General features: G+C 41.5%; 1 protein-coding gene across 1 annotated transcript in view; it reads right to left on the bottom strand.

The window, feature by feature from the left end:
* fcho1 (FCH and mu domain containing endocytic adaptor 1) overlaps nt 1-23,056 on the bottom strand; it is a 45,535-nt gene that overhangs the window by 731 nt on the left and 21,748 nt on the right. The window contains exons 3-26 of the mRNA XM_063890857.1: nt 21,637-21,728; nt 19,083-19,157; nt 17,833-17,974; nt 17,402-17,554; nt 16,086-16,190; nt 14,606-14,704; nt 13,985-14,081; nt 13,521-13,638; nt 13,358-13,382; nt 11,344-11,404; nt 9,644-9,837; nt 9,120-9,144; nt 8,951-9,007; nt 7,915-7,966; nt 7,409-7,533; nt 6,173-7,270; nt 4,752-4,858; nt 3,994-4,192; nt 3,004-3,118; nt 2,749-2,904; nt 2,537-2,669; nt 2,081-2,277; nt 1,473-1,537; nt 504-671 (exon numbers count right to left, since the gene is read on the bottom strand). Coding sequence (XP_063746927.1) covers nt 504-671; nt 1,473-1,537; nt 2,081-2,277; nt 2,537-2,669; nt 2,749-2,904; nt 3,004-3,118; nt 3,994-4,192; nt 4,752-4,858; nt 6,173-7,270; nt 7,409-7,533; nt 7,915-7,966; nt 8,951-9,007; nt 9,120-9,144; nt 9,644-9,837; nt 11,344-11,404; nt 13,358-13,382; nt 13,521-13,638; nt 13,985-14,081; nt 14,606-14,704; nt 16,086-16,190; nt 17,402-17,554; nt 17,833-17,974; nt 19,083-19,157; nt 21,637-21,728 — 3,658 coding nt within the window. The remainder of the gene's footprint in view (nt 1-503; nt 672-1,472; nt 1,538-2,080; nt 2,278-2,536; nt 2,670-2,748; nt 2,905-3,003; nt 3,119-3,993; nt 4,193-4,751; nt 4,859-6,172; nt 7,271-7,408; nt 7,534-7,914; nt 7,967-8,950; nt 9,008-9,119; nt 9,145-9,643; nt 9,838-11,343; nt 11,405-13,357; nt 13,383-13,520; nt 13,639-13,984; nt 14,082-14,605; nt 14,705-16,085; nt 16,191-17,401; nt 17,555-17,832; nt 17,975-19,082; nt 19,158-21,636; nt 21,729-23,056) is intronic.

Genomic DNA, 23,056 nt, shown 5'->3' with positions numbered 1-23,056 from the left:
TATAAGTTATATTTTCGGAAAACAAAGGTTCTTCTCCCTGCAGTTTACAAAGCACACTCGAACATGCTTATGCTACAGTAAACTACCTTAATTTTTAATATTTAATATACCTTGCATCTTGTGTTTTACAGATGCTTTATATGCTCAACTTATAAACATTCAACAACTTTAGTTACTAAAATAGTTATTTCAATTAAGGACAATAAAAGCCGATTAGTATCAGACAAGTTCCTAAACTACAAACTGATTTTCAGGGCTACAGTTTATGATTGTTTTCATGTCATCAAAAGTATTGGTGTGTGTCACTAAAAAGATCTGGTACAACAAAAAGTAACAAAGAACATTACAGTACAATAGGTCGTAAAACATTTTAAAGTCAGCATAGTATTCTATTTAATGTCATGAAAATAGGGTTAGGGTCATAATCCAGTATTTCACAAAGTAATAATAAAAGAAGAAAGGAAGTAATAAATAAGTGTGAGTGTGTGGGAGTTCAGAATCACCTGTGGCGAATCTCTTCTTGACCAGTGACATGCGGTAGCGGCTGCCCACCAGCTCCACGTCCAGGCCCGCCAGCGAGGCCCCGGAGCCCACAAACTGAACAGCCAGGCTGGGTGGGGGGCCGCGGGGGGCCTCCAGGCACTGCCAGCTGGCGCACAGGGTCCCTGAGCCTGGGACACCACCCGCAGGCGGAGAGAGAGACATAAACATGAAATACTGAGCTTCTTCTTCACATTTAATTAATCACATTAAGCTGAGAGATGTCTTCTCCAGCTCAGTTTACTGACTCAAAACAGCCAGACGTTACTGAAGCAACGCTCACAAAAAACATTGTGCAGGAAAAAAGTATTATCAGAAATAACATGCAGGAGTTATGGTGACCTTTCAGTGCTTTGTCATTGGCTCATAAACCAGAGAAGTCTTAGACTATAAACATTTCAACCTCCCATCTATCACTGATGACTATCAATAGTCTATTTTCTCTGTTCTCCCTGCCGGCAGCTTCACACCGAGGTAACAATTTATCAAGAAATGTTGGTGTCTGCACGCAGGTGAAGGAAACATTGAGATCAACAATCCATTTGACACTAAAATAGAAAAGGAACAGTTCACGCTCGCCTTTATGTCATTGGAGTGGAGCAGCTGCCACGTTCAAAAGCTAATGCTGCTGTCAAAAGGTAATGATAAGCTTCAGACTTTTCAAAAAGAGAAGGATATAGAGGGAAGAGATTTCATTTCTACATTTGTCCAACACGATGTGCCGATGTGAACCTGACAAGAAGGCAATAAAGTATAAAAACTAGCACTCATTTTATTAAGAAGCTGGCTGAGGATAGACACAAGCAGTGTGTCTGTGTGTCTTTCAGGAAACGTTTTTCTCTTCTTGCATCTAGAACTTTCTTTGTAAACTTCAATGTTCAAAAGAGGTTAATAAATAAAAAGGTATAAACTGAGAGCAGCAGAGATCTGACCTTTGCTGTGGTTGGTCGGGGAGAGGTTGGGGAGTTTCCACAGCAGCCGTCTTTCCTCAGCGTTCCTGCAGAGGAGCAGAAAGTTAGAGGCCTGACTCCAATTATTAAATCATGTCTTACCAGAGATATTCAGACGGTACGCTTTTGTTTTAGAGCAACAACCTGCATTATGTTTCGTAATCAATTGTTCAGTTTATTATTTTTGTGTTTGATCACTAATTATAAAAGAAAATAGTGGAATATATATCTGTTTTGTTGAATACATTAACAGTTTACAGGGTTAAAGACAAAAACACAACTTCAAACTTGAACTGGACAGTTTGTCAAACAAAGCCAGACATATTTTCAACATTCCTGACATTTTACAAAACAGGTGATTATTAAAGAAAATGAAAAGATTTTTTGACAAAGGAAATAATAAAATACATATAACTGATAAAACTGCGTGGTTTAGTAGCTCATAGGATATGATTATATGGTTCATCTCAAATTGTATTCTTCCATTACAGATCACGTTGTTGATTATATTAATAAAGTAAATAACTGGACAGACTCCAGCTTCATGTGTTAACAACCCACAGACGCTGTTTCATCACTTCCTAACTCACCAGGATGCGGGCGGCTGGCACTGCAGGTCTGTGGCGGTGTGGTCTAACGGCAGCAGCACCTGGACCGCAGCCAGCTGGGTGGAGGGCGCGGTGGCAGGGCAGCAGTGGTAATCCAGGGACACCCGGGTCACAGTGCCGCTGCGCTGACACTCTGCAGACAGCAGGAGGGGGGCGCGGCCCGGGTCCTGAGATGACACCTTAGGGGGGGACGAAGGATCATCAGTCAGTCTCAAGGTGCAATCCTAAAGTCGTATACAATTGAAAGAGGTAGGCTAAGCGAATGGGGTCTTAAATCAAATCTAGGTCCCTGATAACTGCTAATTCTCAAAAAATCAGTTAATTTAATGCCCACAATCCTATGTCTAAGATGTGGGAGTGATGAGGAGATATTGTAATTAAATGTCACAAATAAGCAGAACATCTGAGTAATTGAGGGTGAGCGTTTGAAATCCCGACCTGATACTTGAGCAGGCCGACGTTGTAGTATGAGGCCTGAGGGTTTAGCTCAGCCTCTCTCTGCAGGTAGAGCTGCAGAGCCTGCATGTTGAACCAGAAGTCTCGGGTGTCCGGGTCACTCTGGGACGGATCACTGCAAGAACAGGGAGAGGGAACGCTCAGCGTCACACTACAGTCACAAACAGAGTCTCAACACGCAGGAGGCAGCTGACCTGTAAAGCAGCTTCTGGTTTGGCAGGAAGTGATCGATCCTCGCGATGTTCACCAGTCTGAAGCTGAGTACAGGAACGTTGGGGTTGGCAGAGAAAATCCTGGTAATGCCAGCAGGGAAGGACATTGTCAGGTCACCTGTGATCTTCACCAGACAACTGGGGAAAGAAGGAAAACCTAAATTAAAATGAATCCTTTTTAAAAACTTTGATTCTGTAAACAAGACCAATTGTTTTAATAAGTATCCCTTTACTGACCGGTTGTGCTGTCCACCTTTGAAATAGGCATTGATATATTCTGTGATGGCAGCAGCCACGGGCCAGGCCTCCTGTGTGCTGAGGGAAATGGGACTGGGGCCTCGCGACAGGTGCACTGCAAACAGATGTGACAAGTGCAGTTAATATCAGGATTTTTACATGAATAAGTCACTTTAATGGATCATTTGGCAGTTATGGAAAAATGCTTTTATCGGCTTTGTTGCTAAAAGTTAGATAAGAGGATCAACACCACTCTGATGTTTGAACAGTAAATATAAAGCTTCAATCAGGAGATACATATACCAGGATCAGAGGAAAACAGCAAACTCGACTTCATTTAATGTAACAAAATCCACGCCAATATCTTTTTAATTAATTTACTTCCATGTAATAACTTGTTTGTTTGATTTGTACAAGGAACAAAGACTTAAATCATCAAATGAAAGATGAAAGAAAGATGAAAGATTCAACTTTATTGTCATTTCACAGAGTACAAGTACTAGGACAACGAAATGCAGTCTCTGCATTTGACCCATCCTAGTGTTAGGAGCAGTGGGCTGCCATTATGTACGGCGCCCGGGGAGCAGTGTAGGTAACCAGTGTCTTGCTCAGGGACACCACGGTGGCACTTGGTCTTTCGGGGACTTGAACTGGTGACCTTCCAGTTCCCAGGCCAAGCCCCTATGGACTTCGCCGCCACCACCGCCCCAATGTGGGGAATCAAAGTATTCCAGGAAGTTCAGGATGTACAGGCTAGCTGTTTCCCCCGCCTCTTGTCTTTATGCTAAGCTAGGCTAACGGTGTGCTGGCTGAAGCTACATAATATCAAACATGACAGTTTCAATCGATCTTTTTATCTAGTTCCAAGAAAGTGATTAAGCCTCCTTTTCGAAACTATCAAATAGTTCCTTAAAGTAAATGTCTTTAATCGTGCCTCTACTTTATAACATCAGTCCTGTAGAGTAACTTTATTCACGTTCGGAGGCTTACACTGTCTCTGTGGGAGGTCCTGGTGCTGGAAGGTAAGCGGGGAGGCTTGTCCTACCCGAGCAGGACTGGGTGCTCGGTTCTGACTCGCCCAATCGATGTCCCTGGCTTGAGGGCCCCACTCACTGGGGCTGGAGGAGGAGGAGGAGGAGGTGAGGGAATGGCTGGGCTCCGGCAGTGGGGAGGAGCACAGAGACCGCGACTGAAACACAAGCAGTGGTTATTTAGGCCAGGCCTGTCCCAATAACTACTTTCATTGGACCAAATTCTGTGCCAGGGATATTTCAGATTAATGATCCTATTGTGATTTTAAAGCAATTGATGCCACAGATATAATGATAGCAGATATACACAAAGTGCAATCACATTTCATTCTTAAGAATATCATGAAATTGGAATGTGAAACAAACTATAAATGAAATTGACCTTCAGACACTGTTGACAAAGAACTGCACTTGAAAAATGGAGGTAAAGAGAGTCAAAAGTTCCTTAACAGCCATTATATGGCCAGAAATGGTCACGTCATATTCAGTCTACATTATTATGGTCAGAAGATTATTATACTGGTTGGATTGAATCTGGAGTTTTCATTTTCCAAACTCAGTAAGGTTTTCCTCATCTGCCATGTTATAGCTCTAATTTAGTTGAGAATGACCATAATTTAAGGGCTGAAGTTATAATTCTATGAGACTTGTAATCAAGCCAAGTTGTACTAAAGAAACCACACCTTTATATTAGGAGAATATGAATAAATATCTCACTCTCTCACAGCCGCTGAGTCGGCCTAAAGTCCTCTTGGCCCGGGTCACTTTCGGAGGAGCAGCTGTGAGCACTTCACTTGTGTCCTGTCTGAAGTTCAGCTTGGACCCTTACAGACACACAAACACACAAAGTCACTAATAGCCAATTTTGAAATCGAACGGTGAAACACGATGACGAGAGACACACATCCTCTGAAATCAGAAGTAGTGTCCAGAACAGCTGAACGAGGCGCGCTGCCAATACAAGCTGGCTCAAAACAACATTTGATTTGGATTGGATTAATAGAGGATTTAGCATCCTGATGGTATCTGAGATTTCTTCACAGATATGTAAAAGAACAACAAAAACAATCCTGCCCAATTCCTACTTCCTAGCGATGTCTTGTTTATTTGTTTGTGAACCTTGCACATTGTTTGGGATTCCTTTGGTTCTCCAGTCGGAGTACCTGCGTCTCTTTCTCAGAAGACTAATAGACGAAAAAATAGTCGTTTTACTAATTATTCATCTGGTATCCACTCAGATCAGCATGGTACAAAGATCCAGCTAATATGTTTAGTCATCAGCCAGGAAACATGCATCAGAAATTGCGGCTTATTAATCAACTAGTAGAAGGTTTAGCTGATTCAGCCCTTAATACACCACTGAGCAGGCAGGCCTCTGATGGAGAGATTAACCTCAATGTTGACTAATTAAAAAGGCTGTTGTGCTTTTGTTAGAAATCAAAATGAAATGGATGTAATGCGTAAAATAAAGAAAGAAAACGTATCTTCATTTAAGGTTTGGTTTCGGAAGTGTGGTAGATAGTGGTATGGGGTAGATCTCAAATACCAAATATATCAGAGGGTATTTCATAGTGCACTGTAGTCTTGTGTAGTTAGTGTGAGGGGAAACATGCCAGCGTGAGGGTCGCAGAATCCTCCTGATCTTCTTAATCCATGTCTCTCATTTGTACAGAGCTTTGCCAGAATAGGTAGAGATTGAGTGCTATAACTCAATCATAGCTTAAAACCTCATTTCATCAAACTGCTGAGTATTTCCCTTTTGAAGGTACCTTGTTTTTATTGCCATGGAGGTATTATGTCAGCTTGGTATGTTTGTCTGACTGCAGGATTACAGAAAAACTACTGCTCTGAATTTTAATCAAACTTGGTGGAATCGTGAAGCATGAGCCAAGGAAAAATCATATTAGATTTTGGGGTGTATCACACTCACTGGGAATTACACAAATTATTCTTCACTTTGTTTACATTGCAAGATTGTGCATGTGGGGAGGCCATGGCACAAGCATTGGGATACCATTCTATTTTATAAAATACTTTCTTAGTTTTTAAAACAAGGTTACTGATAATGTCTACTCCTGTAATCCTGAAATGATGTGAAGTTGGACATGCAGCCGTAGTAATGATAAAGAAATGCGTACCCTTGTGTGGAACGATACTGCAGGATATCGGGGTGTTCAGATCAAGGCAGTCTTGATCTTTGTCTGTGGAGAAACACAGATCCTCCTGTGGTCCTGAGTGCCTGGTGAGTGGAGGGGCGTTCCTGCGTGGCTCGCTCTCTGATGACCGATGTTTCCTCCTCTCTCCTCCTCCCTCTCCTTTTCCTCCTCCTTCGAGTGTCTTGGAGCTGCCCAGCCCTCCAGAGACACTTTCACTAAACGGGTTGTGGACAGAGTTCCAGTGCATCAGCTCCTTCTTGGGCTGAGCCGTGGGCAGAGAGTTTGAATTAGCATCGAGTACCAGCCTATTGCTGTTGGTGGAGCCCCCCCCAGCCCCTTTGCTGCTGCTGCTGCTGCTGTGTGGAAGGATCAACCCCGCTGCTGCAGCCAGCGTAGACTGGTGCGTTGGGCTGCCGATCATCGTGATCGCAAATGGGTCATCAGAAGTAACGGGAGGAGGGAGGCTCTGGTCTCGTTTCCTGTCTCTGTTTTTACGATTGGAGGCGGATGAAGAGGAGGAGGAAGAGGATGAGGCTGGGAGTGTCTTTGTGTTGTTAAAGGTGATTGAAAATGACTCCCCTCGCACCTCCCCCCCCCTCCCCTCCTGGGCTGGGCGAGGCGGCGGACGCGACCAGGCGTCAGACAGGTTCACATTCTCCTGGGTGACGCTCCTCTCAAACGCAGCGAGGAAGGGGTCCTCGGCGGGGATGTGTTTGCAGTTCCACACAGACGACTCCATCTCAGGCAGGGGGAGGGACTGGGGGAATGCAGGGAAACGCATGGAAGAGGGGTCCTTGTCTCGGGGGGCCCGAGAGGGACGTGACGAGGCGACGGACCAGGCGCTGGCAGGGTCGTCCTGAGGGTGAGGACTACGACCATGGGAGGGGTCACGGAAAGCAGAGAGGAAAGGGTCCGCAGGTCGCGCCAGTGTTTGTGTTGGTTCTTTACTCTGTGACACAGGAGGCCAAGCCGCCCAACCCACCGGCTCTGGGGAGGGCCCAAGAGGCTGATGAGAAGGCGAGTCCAGGCCAGAGTCTTCAACGTTCTCTGGAGAAGAGGAGTCAGATGAGAAGGCAGCGTCTGAAACAAAAGCATTAGACACCAGTGAGATGAATACCAATTGGAAACAAAACACTCATACTAATGTCAATACTACAATATGGTATTTAAATGTAATAAATAAAATATTTAAATGAATATATTTAACACATTTCATACATTCAGAGGCACCAAAGGCGCTCTGCTCTCTGAGTTGGTCTCGACCATCAAAGCTTTTGGACTTGAAGGCAGATTCCAGCGGCGGTCCGAAAAGACTGTCAGAACTCAACGGTGTTGAACTCAACCTGGTAAAGTGACCAAGAGGAAACAAAGAAGACACATCAGAAGAGGGCGGAGGAGGGGTTGAGGGAGTGATTGGAATTTTGGATGAACTGGACAGCTTATAACAACAAACAAAAACATCACTGCTGCTATTGTGCATGTACAGTAGAGTGGAGCCTGTTATTAAAGTACATTTAGATTTTGCAATAAGACATTTCGTATCTATTGCAAGGGGGGTCTGACATAATTTTAGATTGAAATTGAAAGATTTTAAATAAAAAGATAGTGATTGTGGATGAAATCGGAAGAGTTTCAGCTGTAAAGTCCACTGTTGATGTTATTGATCCTCCAAATTAGTCTCCCCGTCTGACAGATATGAGATATGTAGAGCAGAGCCGTCTCACCTGCTGTGATCAGGACTGGAGGTGGACCTGCGGAGGCCTTCCTGCTCTCCATCTGTAATGAGACCACACACACACACACACACACACACACACACACACACACACACACACACACACACACACACACACACACACACACACACACACACACACACACACACACACACACACACACACACACACACACACACACACACACACACACACACACACACACACCTTAAGTTAGACACAGCGACTCACTGCAGAGCACGTTTCCCAATCAGGACTAATCAGCAGCAGTGTTCTTCGTCACAGCGCTGATGGCAGGGAGAGATCGACTGAGATAGGACGACACGTGGGGAAAACCCATCAGCCATTACCTCCTCTGTGACAAATACCAGCAATTATCCAGGTCTTTCTAAGCTCCAGCCACCGCTGCTGCTGCTGCGGTCGCTGCAGAGCAACCGCTTCAATCAGAAGCTAATCATTAATCCTGCTGCCTCCTGACTTTAGAGAGAGACTCCCTGCTGCTGTGAAACCTTCAGCCTAACCTTCCGCCGCTAACGATCCTCTCCGTGATAAAACATGCTGTGGAGCAGGAGCAGAGGGCCGGGTGTGACTAATGGAGATAGGCTGTGTAGAGGGCAACAGAGGCTGATACTCAATTTAGTCCTGCAGATGTGGTTGTGTCTGAAAAATGACTTTATCCTTAATTATATTTAAATCTTTCATTATTTTCTTGATAAATCAGTTCATCTTTTGTTCAATAGAAAAAAACATGTGTTATATCAACCCCATAGTATCCAATGTTTAGAGTTGTTTTTTGTTGGTTATAGCCTGTGTTGTTAAACTTTTCCAATCATCCAATGTGTACATTACATACATATTCCTAAATATATATTCCCATAAAATCCAAATAGTTGCAGATTTGTTTTCTGTGAATGTATTAAAGACATTCATTGCTTCAGGTTTATACAATGGACATAGAAAAAGGTGTTGACAGATTGATAAAATGGTTAGATAAAGAAAAATTAGAGACTTAAATCTGACTCACCCCTGTGGGAGGCACCTTCGCCCTCTTCTGAGCGAAGTCCTGCAGTACTTGAGTTTCCTGCAGAGAAACATCAGCATTCAGAAGTCTGTGCTATAAACTAAAGTACATTAACACTGACAACGACTCCAAAAACAGACAAACACATTTGGACACATTTGACTAAACTTACTGGAGAGTTGCCGCTTCACAGTCACCTGAAATTCAAAAGTGGGGACATATGGTCAATACAGAGGACTCATGTTGAAGAAATGTATGATGGAATTCTATATTGTTCTTAAAATGTAAAAAAAAAAATCCTGTTTCTTTAAAAATCTCAAAATAACAACGAATGGATAAATACGGTCTGAACTTTAAACAGCTGGAAACCTCAGATCAGCTTGTCCAAAAGGAATAGGGCTTGTTTCTAGTTATTTTCAGCTGCAAAATAATATGTTTCTGGGGATTTAATGACTATTTACAGAAGCAAAGCTAAACCATAATCTAAATCTCTCATGTTCAGCGTAATAAAGGGGCATGTCACACAGTGGAAAAAGGATGTGTTTCTAATAGTTTCTTGTAAGGTATCTATACTTAAGATTATCCAAAACTCTTTTAGGAAATGGTTCTAGCTCAGGGAATAGGTGAGTAAAAAGGACTTCAGGGGGATTCTGACAAACACACAGAACGTGGCAGAAACATCAAAACAAACTCGACCTGTGGCCGGGCGACTCTGTTGGGCGGCAGAGTGAGCGACCCGACGGTGGCTTTCAGCTCTTTCTCCGTCGCAGCGGAGTTACTGCGACTGCTGCTGGTGACCGGTCTGATCTGGATGTGGAACTTTTTGGGCTCCTCGTCATCGAAGTCCGAGTCACTGGAGTAAAAGTTGTTCTCCTTGTCCACAGAGCAGCGTACCGAGAGAGGATGGTCAAGGAGAACAAGCTCACGGTGTAAACAGGGAGGGAAAAGTGATGTTGATTGGTAAGAGCTAATCAAGAAATGCAAGAGTTATGGCACAAAGGTCCATTTTAGCTTATGTTACTGTACTTCAGGATTGTTTTGGCTAAATTTTCAAAACAGAATGAAAAAAAAGGCCTTAATTTGTGCCATGACATTTAGTTGTAGAAAAGCCTAAGAAATTGTAAAATACTGTCAAGTAGGCTTCAGCTAAATCGATTATTCTCTGAGAACTTTGCTCAAAAATAAAACCAATACCACTGTTTAATTACCATTTGTACAAATGCTATGACTTCCTTCAAGAGCGAAGAGTAGTTTTGATTTATTGTAAGATTGATTAAATCAGGAAATGAGTGTGAAGCAGGCAGCCGATTAGAGTGCAGTGCAACACAAACACTATGCAAAACACAAATAAAGGAAAAAGAACTGCCTGGTGTGATGGAGGAGAGGACTGCAGAGCTACACACCTGCAAACTGCAACTTCCTGCTGCACCATCACCCTCAATGAAAGTCCCCCCCTTCTTCCTCTTCCTCTGGAATGCACTCTGCTGCACGCAGAAGTGTTGCGACACATCATGTGAAGTGTATTTGCCTCGTGTTATTTAGAAGATTCGGACAAAGACGCTTAATGCAGCAGGAGGCTGTATGATGAATGTAAACCATGTGTTCTGAGCAGGCGGGGGCCGATGGGGAGAAGTCAGGAAGAGTTTTTATCTTGGAGCGCTGAGGGCTGAGAGCTGCAACTGATAAAGTCAGTCACTTAATAATTGGCTCCAACGAATAGAGCATTGACCTTTGTAATTGTCTACAACTCTGCAGTTAATGAGGCGATGGATGCGGCCGCTTGTGTGAACAAATTGGTTGAACCTGCCTCTCGCCCACCAACCTTCTGACTACACTTCATTTGAAACGCCTCCATCTTAGCAAGGGTGCTCTTAAGAGTCTATTCAGCAAAAATGTTTCATGGTGAAATACTAAGAACAGCAACATCGCGAGGGTTGTATGTACAAGCATATATGTTTTTGAATTTCACCACAAAAAAGTCATCTGTAAAGGGATGTGCATTTTATTGAAAAATAGGAAATATATATACTTTTTTCAACGACTGATATGATGACAAGACAGCACCAATATCATTAAAAACCAACTCTAACGATATCAAAGCGCAATTTTGTTGATGAAAAAATAGGAATTTAGTTTGAAACATAATCTGTATTTCTGTAAGAAAGATATTCATTTCTTTAAAAATCTAAAGTGTCTTTGTGAATTTTTGTCGAGGAGGAGCAACGTTATTTTTCCTTTTATTCATCAAATAGTTATCGCAGATCAAGCACCTGTTGGCAGTTACATGACTCACCTATAATCAGGAACATTTGAGGAATGAATAAAGAATGAAAAGTGTTAATATGATGTTATGGTGAATATTCTGGCAGAACATGTGTGAGCACAAAAAAGGATATCATTGTGAGTGCTGTCAGCTCGGATGACAAATCCCTCGTCGTCTACCTCCAGGGGTGAATTCTGTATCAAAGGGAACACAGACACACACACACACACACACACACACACACACACACACACACACACACACACACACACACACACACACACACACACACACACACACACACACACACACACACAAGTAAGAGAGGGGTTCGGACACCAGCTGGGTCAGGGAGACAAATGGCACTTCAGCCACATATCGGACACACAGAAGTGCTTTGTCATACTGTGTAACTGCAGCCTACATGTACCACTGAGAGCCTTCTGTGAGAGAGTGTGTGAGAGGATAAACAGACCCCTAAAAATGCGGACGGTGTGTCAGTGACTCACTCCTACAAGTGTTATTACCAACAGGTCAAACAGCGCAGCTGCAGTTAAGCTTTCTGTAGATTTAGAAACATTTCTTAGGGTCGGGACGTCTGGATAGATGTCAGCTGTGGTCATATGATCTTCAAAATAACAGATGAGGGAGGCCTTATTTACAATTCAGTCAACGTAAGAGCAGATATTTTTAGACTGAGTGTGAACATATACAGATGGTGTCTGATGAGATCTGGTTTCAGTCAACAGATCGCCGTAGGTCACGTGTAACTGTTCCCATTTTGTATACTTTTTATCAGATAATAGTGAAAGGAAATCTGATTTTTGAATACTACGAACAATACTAACAGAAGAGAATAGTGCGTGATAAGGCTAGTAGTGAGACTCACTCACATATATTTAGGGCAGCAGTACTATATATTTTTCTAAAAATGTTTTAAAAACAATGTTTAAGGCTGGACGTGATGAGCCTACGGAGAATTAGCTCCTGATTGTGTAGCTTCCCCTCGGCTTTACTGAGCTTTTTGTGAGTTTCAGCTCGTTGTTTAGCGGTACAGCAAACAAGTTAACTGTTTTGGTTCCCTCTTAATAGAAAAGGCAGCCGTTTTAGGCAAAAAAAAAGCTCTTACACCGCCTGTTTACCAGCAACAGCAGAGAGAAAGAGTTACTACTGTTATTCTTCCAATAAACAGAAACACGACTTCAAAAGATGAAGACATTTTTCTGCTTCATCTCTTTCACATTACTGAAAACACATGTATAAAGGTGTTGTTTAGTCAATAGTGGGTGTTGTCAGCTTGGGGTACGGTTATCCTGCCGTCTAGTTGTCAGAAATCACTAAATGCAGCTTTAAGTAGTACAGGCTTTCCCCTTGTCTTAAACTCCTTTCTAAATGTTATCCAGCTACCAATTCAATAAAGTGAACACCCCTTTAAAGATTAAGACAGCAGATCAGCACACCCCCAAATGTCCCAGTCATATTATATATATATATATTTAAACATAAAAGTAATGGACAGTATTTATTTGCACTTTTTCCGAGTTTTTGTTTCGATAATAACTTACATTGTGAAATCTAGATGGTGAATGGACTGTGTTGCTGCATGTACACTCTTATGCAACAGGCGACCTCTGCTTTTACTACTAGTAAGCGTCACACTATATTCAGAAACATAATGCCCTTGAAAGAGTTGAATAACTGCACCAATGTGATCTGCTGTTTACTCTTCTCTTCCACGTCAGGCTGTCAGATCACGTCCAAAGCCCATTCACACACAAACACACACCACTTGCACACAGGAAAGCACACACACTGTCGTACACAATAACGCACTTCCCCTCTGGCTGCCAAGTATCTCAGAAACCTCTTCTCAGAAGTACCGGAATAAACCTTGGAAACCCCACACCATCAGTGATGTAATAATCAGACAGATGATTCCTGCCCACTCTCTTTTCTCAAACACACACACATGTACATGATTATCTTTCCACCATCTTTCATAAAAAGGCGTACACCCTTCTCAAAAGGCAGACCTAAATCACATTAGTCTGTAGGGAACTGAATATTTAGGAGTCTGACAGGACTGATAATTAAGTCAGTGGCTTTGGAGCTGCAGTGTATGGGTGTGTGTTATATCAGATACTCACCAGGGTTTCTGGTGCAGTGGAGTCACTGCAAATACAAAAACACATAGATGCATTTAAAAGAAAGTCAGACTGAATGCAGCAGCAAAAAAGGAAGACTAACAAGATCAGAGCTTGTGGAGCACAGCACGTTTGTTTCTCCCTGTTTGTTTGTGCACACACTCACGTAGAGTCTGGCTCCTTGTCCCTCTTGCCGAGGCCAGGGATCCTGAAAGCTTTTGCCCGACTCTTCTTCCCAACTTCTGGTGCCAAAGCTGTCATGTACTCCTCAAAACCAACCAGAGCTGCAGGTGACACACACACACACACACACACACACACACACACACACACACACACACACACACACACACACACACACACACACACACACACACACACACACACACACACACACACACACACACACACACACACACACACACACACACACACACACACACACACACACACACACACACATATATAAATACAGGCTTTCAGTTGAACCACTAGCTCACTTGTGTTTCAGAATGAACTAATCCACCTCCACAATACTGTTTTGATTGTGATGCAAGCTGGGGAAGTTTTGTGTTCATTTCACTCCAACTAGAAATTAGCCAGAATGAATCATGGTGAGCTGAACTTTACCAGGCCTTTCTTTCCCCGTGCCCTTCTGCTCCGCAAATTTCTGGATGAGGTTATCAATGCCGATGTTTTCCACATTCTGCTTGAATTCCTCGTGGACCTGTAACAGAGCAGAACAAGAAGTATTATTTGACAAAGTTGCACTGAAATGATTGTTTTTTTTAACGAAACTTTGTGTGATGAAGAGATTTATATTGAAATGTTATCAAGAAGAACAAAACTAAAATTCCTAATGCCATTGATCTGCTGAATGATTCCACTTAGCTTTAAATAAACACTACTCCAAAAGTTACTTCTAAGTAAATGAAACTGTCGGTGATGTTTGTACATGATGGCTACTCATTTGTCCTTAATTCTGACATGAAATGAGGGATGCTCTCCCATATATTTTTAAAAAAGTAAGAAACTTGAGTATACATACATGCTTCAAGACAGACCTTTGTTTAACAGTATCTGGTTAAGTCTGCAGGTATGTCAATTATCAATAGCAAATATCAAATCAAATATTATAATGATGATACATCACAAGACTAAGCAATTAAACAAAGGGGGCCCCTTTTGCCAACCTTTGTCTCAGGGGAGGCTCACGGATTCAGGCTTTGAAAAGCCTCAGGTTGAACATACCTGTCCCACTTGAACATGGGTGTCTTCTATGGAGTGAGAGTAAGCTTTGATCAGCTGTTTCATCTGTCGCAGGTGGGCCTCCTCGATTTCCTGAAACTTCTACACACATAATAGAGAGGAAAAACAAAAAGAATGTTTTACATTGTTTATTAAATCCTTTCAAAACCCAACCACATAACGTCAAAGCTACTCCTACGTTAAATCCAAGATGTTCTGTTCAACTTCTAAAAAGATGAATTTGAGACAACTTTTTAAGTAATGATAATGAGAGTTGGCTAATTCTTTCAGTTTCAATGTATGCTTAAGTCTCTAAATAAAAAAACATAAAAAGGAAACTTTCTAGCTTCTCAAATTAGGGGTGGTAAGAGAAGAACAGAAATAAATCAAATAGAAACCTGCACCTGCACATACAGAAATTAGCTTTATAAGGAGATCTGCGCCATCAGGAGTCGCTGCAGAGGAGCGTTCAGCCAGCAGAAGAGGCACTGGGTTGCCAGGTCCGTAAACAAGCGATAATTTAAAAGGATTTAGTATTTAGGTTTGATCCTGCTTTTAATTCAGCCAGCTCATTTGTCGCTGTCTGGTTCAGGGCAATTGGCTTGATATAGTGCTGTTGGCTTTTGTTTGTGAAGTGAGTTTGTGGGCAGTGTGCTTTGCCAGTTTCTTTGCTCCAATTAACTGGATAGAGTGCAAAGATAAAACATTCCCCTCCCACTCCTCACAACTGCTTTCAGCTTTCAGGTACTTTACTTCCATCTGCCATGTGACAGGACTCCAGGGGCCAATTTCACAGATATTTCAGACTAGTCTGTAGTTTAAGTCTTAACGCACACCTTGTGTTCAGTCAGCATTTGAGCAATCCCCAACTGTCCACTGAATGCGTTCTACATCTTGCATTATCCCTAGTCTGGACTGAATGAGCCAAACTATTTTATTTGATAAAAGCACCTTATTTACTGATCGGTTATTTATTATGTCTTCTTCCACGTCTCCTTTGATTTGTTGACTTGTTATCTTCCAGGAACCACACAAACCTTCATGCTAACGGCCGAATCTTCCCCCTCACAGCTATTTCTAGAGATAATTGTTCAAAAGGATTTCAGTCATCATTTCAAATGTAAGACACAGACGCACTCATTTGGGGTTTTGTTAAGGATTTCCATGGAAACGGCAGCAGTTACCATGGAAGTGTGGAGGCAGAGATGAAAGGTAATGAGCAGGGGGGGCAGGATGTGCACGATGTGCAGGTGGGTGGGTGTTTAGGAGTCGGGGGTTGAGGTTTCTATTTTTGGGAAGGTATTAGGCATAAGACATAAGATGGAGTTCTGATGTGGGGAGGAGGTTACGGAGAGGGTGAGTCAGAAGCTAAAGAGAGATAAAGCCTGAGAGACGGAGAAACACATCAAAACACCAAAGCAGAGGGGAGGGGGGAGAGACAGAGAAAAAGCGGCCCCACGGCCCAGCTGGTGTCAGAGCTGACCTGCGAAGACTCGCTCATCTTCTGCTCAAACTCTCCTCCCACGCGGTTGTACTTTTCGATGCACAGCCCAAATGACTCAGCTGCTTTCTTAGACTTCAGCTCCGCCTAGTGAGAAAGGAAAGGAAAGGGTGAGGAAAACAATGGCCTCTAGCTAAAGACTCTCATTCACACACCTGAGAACAATTTCTGCCTCCAGTTTAACTACTTCATTCAGTATTCAGTCAGTACATTAAAAACAAAACAAGTAACCACCATAAAACAGAAACTATTGTCTCATAAATGGAAAACAATAAACAAACGTAAGATGGATTTAGGGTCACAAGACAGACACTAACACAACGTCCCAGAGCCTACTTAGGAAAATCGATGCAGGACACGAGGAGCAGCTTTTGGACCTGTATTAAGTACAAAAGATGTCACATCATCTATTCATATTCTAATTAGTTCCTCAAATATAAGCCTAGCTCACTCAAACTGGTACCAAAATGATGTTGCATACCAAAGTAATAACACAGATTATTACAAATGAAGACCAGAAGTAGACTGAGCAGCAGAAAAGAGAACCTTAGGTTGGGAGTGTTTTGACAAACTACTTTTTCAAGGCTTTTTTAAAATAACATTTGAATTGAATTATAGAGGTATAGCTTGCACTGACAAATAACAGTGATCACAAATAAAGGCCAGGTAAAAAATACCTTGAGAGCGGCTCCAATGGTACATTTAGTATACATTTATACTTCCCATAGTTTCATCAGTACAACACCAGATAACTGAATACTCACTAAATACTCTGATCGATGCTAAGTTACTGCCAAAAATCTGTTATTTTTTTCACTTGAAAGCCTCATTGTTTAATGAATCGCTCCTCCCACATTACAAAATATCAATGTCAAAAGATATAGGAGGGACTATTTCTCAGTAATATCTAGCTGAAGGTAAACTAACTCACACTCCTGCATTAGGAAAAATGTTTGTGCTAAAGATACATCGATCAGCGCTTCAAAACACTGTCATAGTACAGAGTGCAGCTGTCTTTCCTCTGGGCACTGCAACACTTAGCTGATTTGAACACAAACTAAAGAAGAGTAAGAATGGTGCTTATTCACAATTTTACTCTTAGACTTTTAGGTCTGTTAATTATCCCGTGAAACCTTGAAAAACTTTGAGTTACTGCTGTGAAATAGTTTTCTAATCGCTTTCATTGATGTGTTGGTTCATTTTCTGTGAACCAACCCTTTAATTTTCTTCTAAATGATACTTGATAAGACCGTTTGAAATCTGACAAAAATCTGAAAATAGAGAGAGTGATGGCTAACTTTCTCCTGTTCTTTCTGTGGAGCTCCCTCCTTCCTGAGCCGGTCCAGCTCCAAACACTTGGCGTGGTAACCCTCCTTTGATTTCTGAAGGTGGCCGCTCTGAACCTGCAGCGCCTGCACCGCCTCCACTGTCCCCACCATCTCCTCCTTTGTCTGGTTGACACACACACGCACACACAAAACAAAACAAATGGACATCCTGTACATATCATCATTGTACTTTTGGGAATATGCAGCAATTACTGTGAAGGGAGGAGACAGTAATGAGATTTTGGTTAGATTAATTAGATCAGGATGAGGGAGGCTCGATGAAGGGCACACAATGAAAAGAGAACTAAGTCTATCCTCACAGAAAAACAGACAGGCACAACAAAAATCAACCAGATTTCAGGATAGTTTTAAAGCTTACGATAAAGATCCCAGGCCCATACCTTGCGGTGAATTTTGACCTGCTCATCTCCGTACTTGTTGATGTCCCGGATGAGATCATTCATCTTCTTCATCAGCTCGAGGTGGCAGAGGGCCAGTTTGTCTGAAGACACTCTGAACACATCCCACATGGGAGCAAAAGTCCTGGGAAAAATACACACAAGCATCAATGACACTGCTAGGTTAAAACTCTCTCTCCATTTAAGATTAAGTGCCATACTGTGGTTACAACGTTGTCTTACTCCACACAGCCATACAACATGGTATTATACTGCTTTCTGATTTCATGCAGCCTCCCATTGGATCTTAGAACAGCAAACTCCATTGGAGTTTTTAAAATTAAAATGAAGACCTATCTTTTTAATTTGGCTTTTCTTTGGGGTCATTTTAGTTGCATCATTGTTCATGTTTTATAATTGTATGGTTCTGTAATATAACTCTTTCTGTATGTTTATAACTTGTTTTTAATTACAGTATGTTTCTCCATCTTTATTTTGTATCTGTAAAGCTTTGGGCTGCATCTTGCATGAAAGGTCCTATAAATAAAGCTTTATTATTATTATTATTATTATTATTATTATTATTATTATTATTATTATTATTATTATATGACTTAGAAGAAAAAAAAACATTTTGATAAAATATAGCAATTTACGAAGACATGGAAAGATGCCCTATATGGAAAGAGTCAAATTTAGTAGGAGGAAACATCATAAGGTATGATTTATTAAGACTTTTAACATTTAACCACTCTGCTTCATCTGAGTGCTGTGGACTGAGCACTGAAACAGAATCTTACATTCAGACATTTCTCGAGTTCGAAAACGCTCATATTAAACCGACTGCTATCATTCATAGCAGGAAACAGTTTAATCAATGAATCAGCCTTTAATGTCTTAATGTGCTCTTCAATGGTTTATATGTCATCACCTTTAAAACAAGTTCGCTTTATTTGTTCTTTAATCCAACTACTTAGCACTACATATATACATTTAGTTTTTATAAGGAAACGTGTCGTAAAACAGAAAACATTCTCTATGTATGAAACCATACAGGCTAAGTAGCAGAGGGGGCATTATCTCACAGTATGAACATTTGGTGATGCAGATGGTACTCATTCATATGTCATATGCAGCCATATGAACATTACATTTATAATGACAGTAACGAACACTTTCCAACAGTATGAATTTAACTGTAGGGGATAAGGACGAGTTGCCTTAATGTTAGGAGTTTTTAAAGTGTTACTCACCCCAGTGGACTTCCGTTGCTTGCCATCTTGGCCAGTTTGCTCATAGATTTGGAATAAGTCTCCTGAATAGCAGCACTGCAATAACAAACACACATATTATTATTAGAGGATTAACTGATACAATAGCTTTTATATAAAACCGGTGTGTGCTTTTATGCATTTGTGTATCTCTACAGGAGTTGCAGCCAAAACGACAGGAAGACTGAAGTTTTTTGCTTCCTTTAAGATTTAAACTCTTCTAAATAACTTTTAGTCTGGGGAAAGTAATGTACTGAAATAGCACTTCCTCACTCGGCTAATGGCCTCATATATTATACTGTTATCTAGAGCTTAGCTCGGCCCAATCTCTGAGCAGCCACATTTAGAGGAAGCCAGATAAAGAGTCATTTTCATCAGTGTTGGGTAAATGTTGTAATAAGCCACAACTAAATGATGAATGGACTTGTTTTGCATGTGTGGGCACATATGTAGACCCTGAGGAGAAAGGAGGAAGCAGCAGTGATCCAAATATCCTGAGGGTGATCACAACAACCTGCTCCTGAGAGTCACAAACAAACAGACTATAGCTCTTGAACAGCGCAGCAGACATTGTGTTAGAAACTCAAGTTGGAACACAATGCCTATTAAAACAAGTTTAACACATCCTTTTTTTTATCCATATAGAAAGGAACACCTGCACACTAACTCCAAACTTAAAATGTGAATTCAAAGCGGCTGTACCTAATATTATGACTCGAACCTGTGCACACTTCCTGCCCCGCACCAGTCAGCAGAGAGGCACAGTTAGAGAACCGCTGGTGAACACAGTAGAGCATTTAGCAGCTTAAGAGCTAGATAGGTAATTTAGGAGTTGGTAGAGACCAAACACTGAGCTAAAAGAGAGTGACAATTTGACAAAGTAGTACGACTTGAAATGGTAACTGCTGGATTTGTAAATAAGTACCAGTGGCTTACAACGCAAAACACAAAGTTGAGATCTCAATCAGATGATCAGTTAGTTTGACCTGTGATAAAACCCTACTACAAGCGGATTTAATAAAGATAACTATCATTATCTGTTATAAGATGTGTCTTTACAACACCACGACCCATTCACTGATTTAGATCTGCAACTAACAATTAAATATATATTCCTAATTTACTCATTAGAAAATGTCTGAAACTAGAAAAACATTAATAAAAAAGGGAAAAATAAATAATTATAATACCGCAGGTCCCGATTCATTTTGTTTTGGGCACTTAATGAATAGATTGTTGTTTCAGCACTACTTAGAGCCTCTATTGTGTTCCCAATATTAATGGTCCCCCCCCATTAAGAAGCAGCAGTACATCTCTAAAAAACATAATAGCAGGGTGATATGTATATACCACGGATTAAGCAAGAAACCTTGACAATTTGGTTGCACTCGTGGTGATGCTTTAGCTGAGCGTTTCATCTGGTGTCATTTATCGAATTGACCTTTAAGACGAGTGGCGAAAGAGAAAGATGGAGGAAATGTATCAAAACAATGGCCTGTCCTCCGTCCTGCGGGATAACACACTACTCTGGCCCTACTTCATTTCCTCACTGCTGATTTGTTGTCTGCTGCTGTCCGAGCAGATAAGTGAATTTCCCCCGTGAGGAATGTGAGCAGGCGCTCTGAATCAGTTTCAGGATTATTTCCCTGGTCTGACAGAGCAGTCTGTTAACTTCCAGCTGTGAGAGCACAAACCCCTGTGGGAAGCTCATTACGACCCTCAATTTACTCACTGATAACTTCCTAATTAGAGGACAAAGCACTTAATATAACAAACTACCCACTTTGAGGGGACCATTTAAATTAGGAAATTGACGGCCCCCCGTAGCTATTGCTGGGCTTTCAGTTCCCGCTCAGCATTATATAATGATAACTCAAATCTCAATTAGAACTCAAAATTCTTAGTCAACAAAGGGTTCTTATCAGCAGATTTCCTCAGATAGCAAGCCCAGCAAACTCAGCTAATGTAAGCTTAAATGTTGTTTAAAAAGATATGTATGTATGACTTATAAAAGGAAAATCTAGTAAAAGGGTCTGTACTAAGCACCCGAGGACGCATACATGATACCACACATAGAAAATGACTGAAAAGCTAACAGCTCTTTGGCAACTGTCAGGATTTACATATAAATTATTTATTTCTGCCTGTATTAGTTTGATTTGCGTCTATTAATCAGGCTATTTTTGTTTCTTTCTTCAAGCCCCATGTTTCACTCTTCAACCTTCAAGTAAAAAAGGCCATGTTTTAATTTGGGATTTGATCAATATGGTAAGTTGCAATCACGAGTAGAAAATAAACATCTGAAGCAGGCAGATAATCCAACCTGTAAGGCTTGTTTGTTTGAGAGATAGTGTGCTTCAAAAGTAGCATAGTAGTGAGGACAGGGGTCAGAGGTCAGAGCGCAGATAGAAGACTGAAGTGGTTGGTTTTTTTACAAAGAAAGACTTGTTCAAGTTTCTTTAAAATACATTTCATCTCTATGTCCCATCACTAACACCACCTCCCACATGCATATTCACAAATACACAAAACGTACCTCTCACGGACAAACTCGGCTAGCTCCTTGGTTGCCAGCTGGCCGTGCTTCATGTTGTGGTAGAGCACGTCAAAGCCAGCATTTTTCTCCCCCTGCCAAGGTGGAAAAAAACAAACACACCGTCTGTTAGCACCCTAACAAGGAACATCAGACCAACATTAGAAAAGTTCAAAAAGCTGGCGTCAGTTCAGTCTCAGATCTCTGCCTCGCACCGCCTTGCGTTGAAAGTTAAAGGAATACAAACAGACATTTGTCAAGTAGAAAAAAACAGATGGCAGATGAAAGTGCATCCATGTAGAAACCCAGCACTAATCTTTGAAAAAAAGGACAAAAAGATTGCCTTTACCAGTGATACAGCAGTTTTCTCAATAGTATTTCAAAAGAAGTACCCATTTGTTTGTATATTGACGCTGGTTATCCCCGACTGAATTATACATTAAGAAAGATTTTCAATGTCCGGGTCAGCCATAGTATTTAATAAGGTACAAGGTGTCACAGGATCACCTTGTACCCATTGTAAATGTAAAAAGTGTTGGTGTGGTAAACATCACAAATCTGAAGGACCAATGTGTCTCTGCTCACATTTATAAGAGCATTTGACTTTGAGCATTTGAGTATCTTAGAATTGTTGGACTTACAAAACAAGACACTAACAGACATCAATTGCAGCCATTGTTGCTTTTGGTTTTAATGAACCCCAATTCAACATGTTTTTTTTACTGACAAGGTTGTTGAATGAGCAGGTATGGACAGATGCATATATTACGTATCACACAAACATACACCTGGGAAAACTTAAATCTTCATAATCCTAAAAAGAGCCTGAATGATGCAACAGTGCTACTAATACACCGTGTCGTTTCTTGAGCCTCACATTTTTGAGTCAACAGACAGCCGGGCTGTCTGTGCAGACAGAGACGCACACAGCTGCTTCTCAGGACCTAAAAATACCCATCGCAGGAGGAGAACAGACGAGTTCCCAGGTACCAGGGGAATGGCTGGAATGCAAAGTTAAGGGTCACCCAAAACCACACACACACACACACACACACACACACACACACACACACACACACACACACACACACACACACACACACACACACACACACACACACACACACACAGTGATGGTCTACCTGCACAGTGAGCATGCAAAGACACGCTCACTGGACTTTAGACACCCAGTGGTCAGGAAGAGAATTGGTTGTTTTTCGAGGCGTCTCAGACAGTTTGACGACACGTAACTGACAGCCACTAAAATCATCACTTCAGCCATCAGACGGTCACTTTCCCAGAGCCTTTTCTCACAGTAGAGAGATCATATACTGTAAAATAGAGAAAATGAGGTGGAGGACTGGACTCTGAACAACTGTTATCCATTTTGGTTAACATCTATTTATGTGGATCTATTTTTTAA

The sequence above is a fragment of the Eleginops maclovinus genome, chromosome 9 (genome assembly GCF_036324505.1).
Source record: "Eleginops maclovinus isolate JMC-PN-2008 ecotype Puerto Natales chromosome 9, JC_Emac_rtc_rv5, whole genome shotgun sequence".
In the NCBI taxonomy this organism is placed as follows: Eukaryota; Metazoa; Chordata; class Actinopteri; order Perciformes; family Eleginopidae; genus Eleginops; species Eleginops maclovinus.
This window is presented reverse-complemented; position numbering and strand designations above follow the sequence as displayed.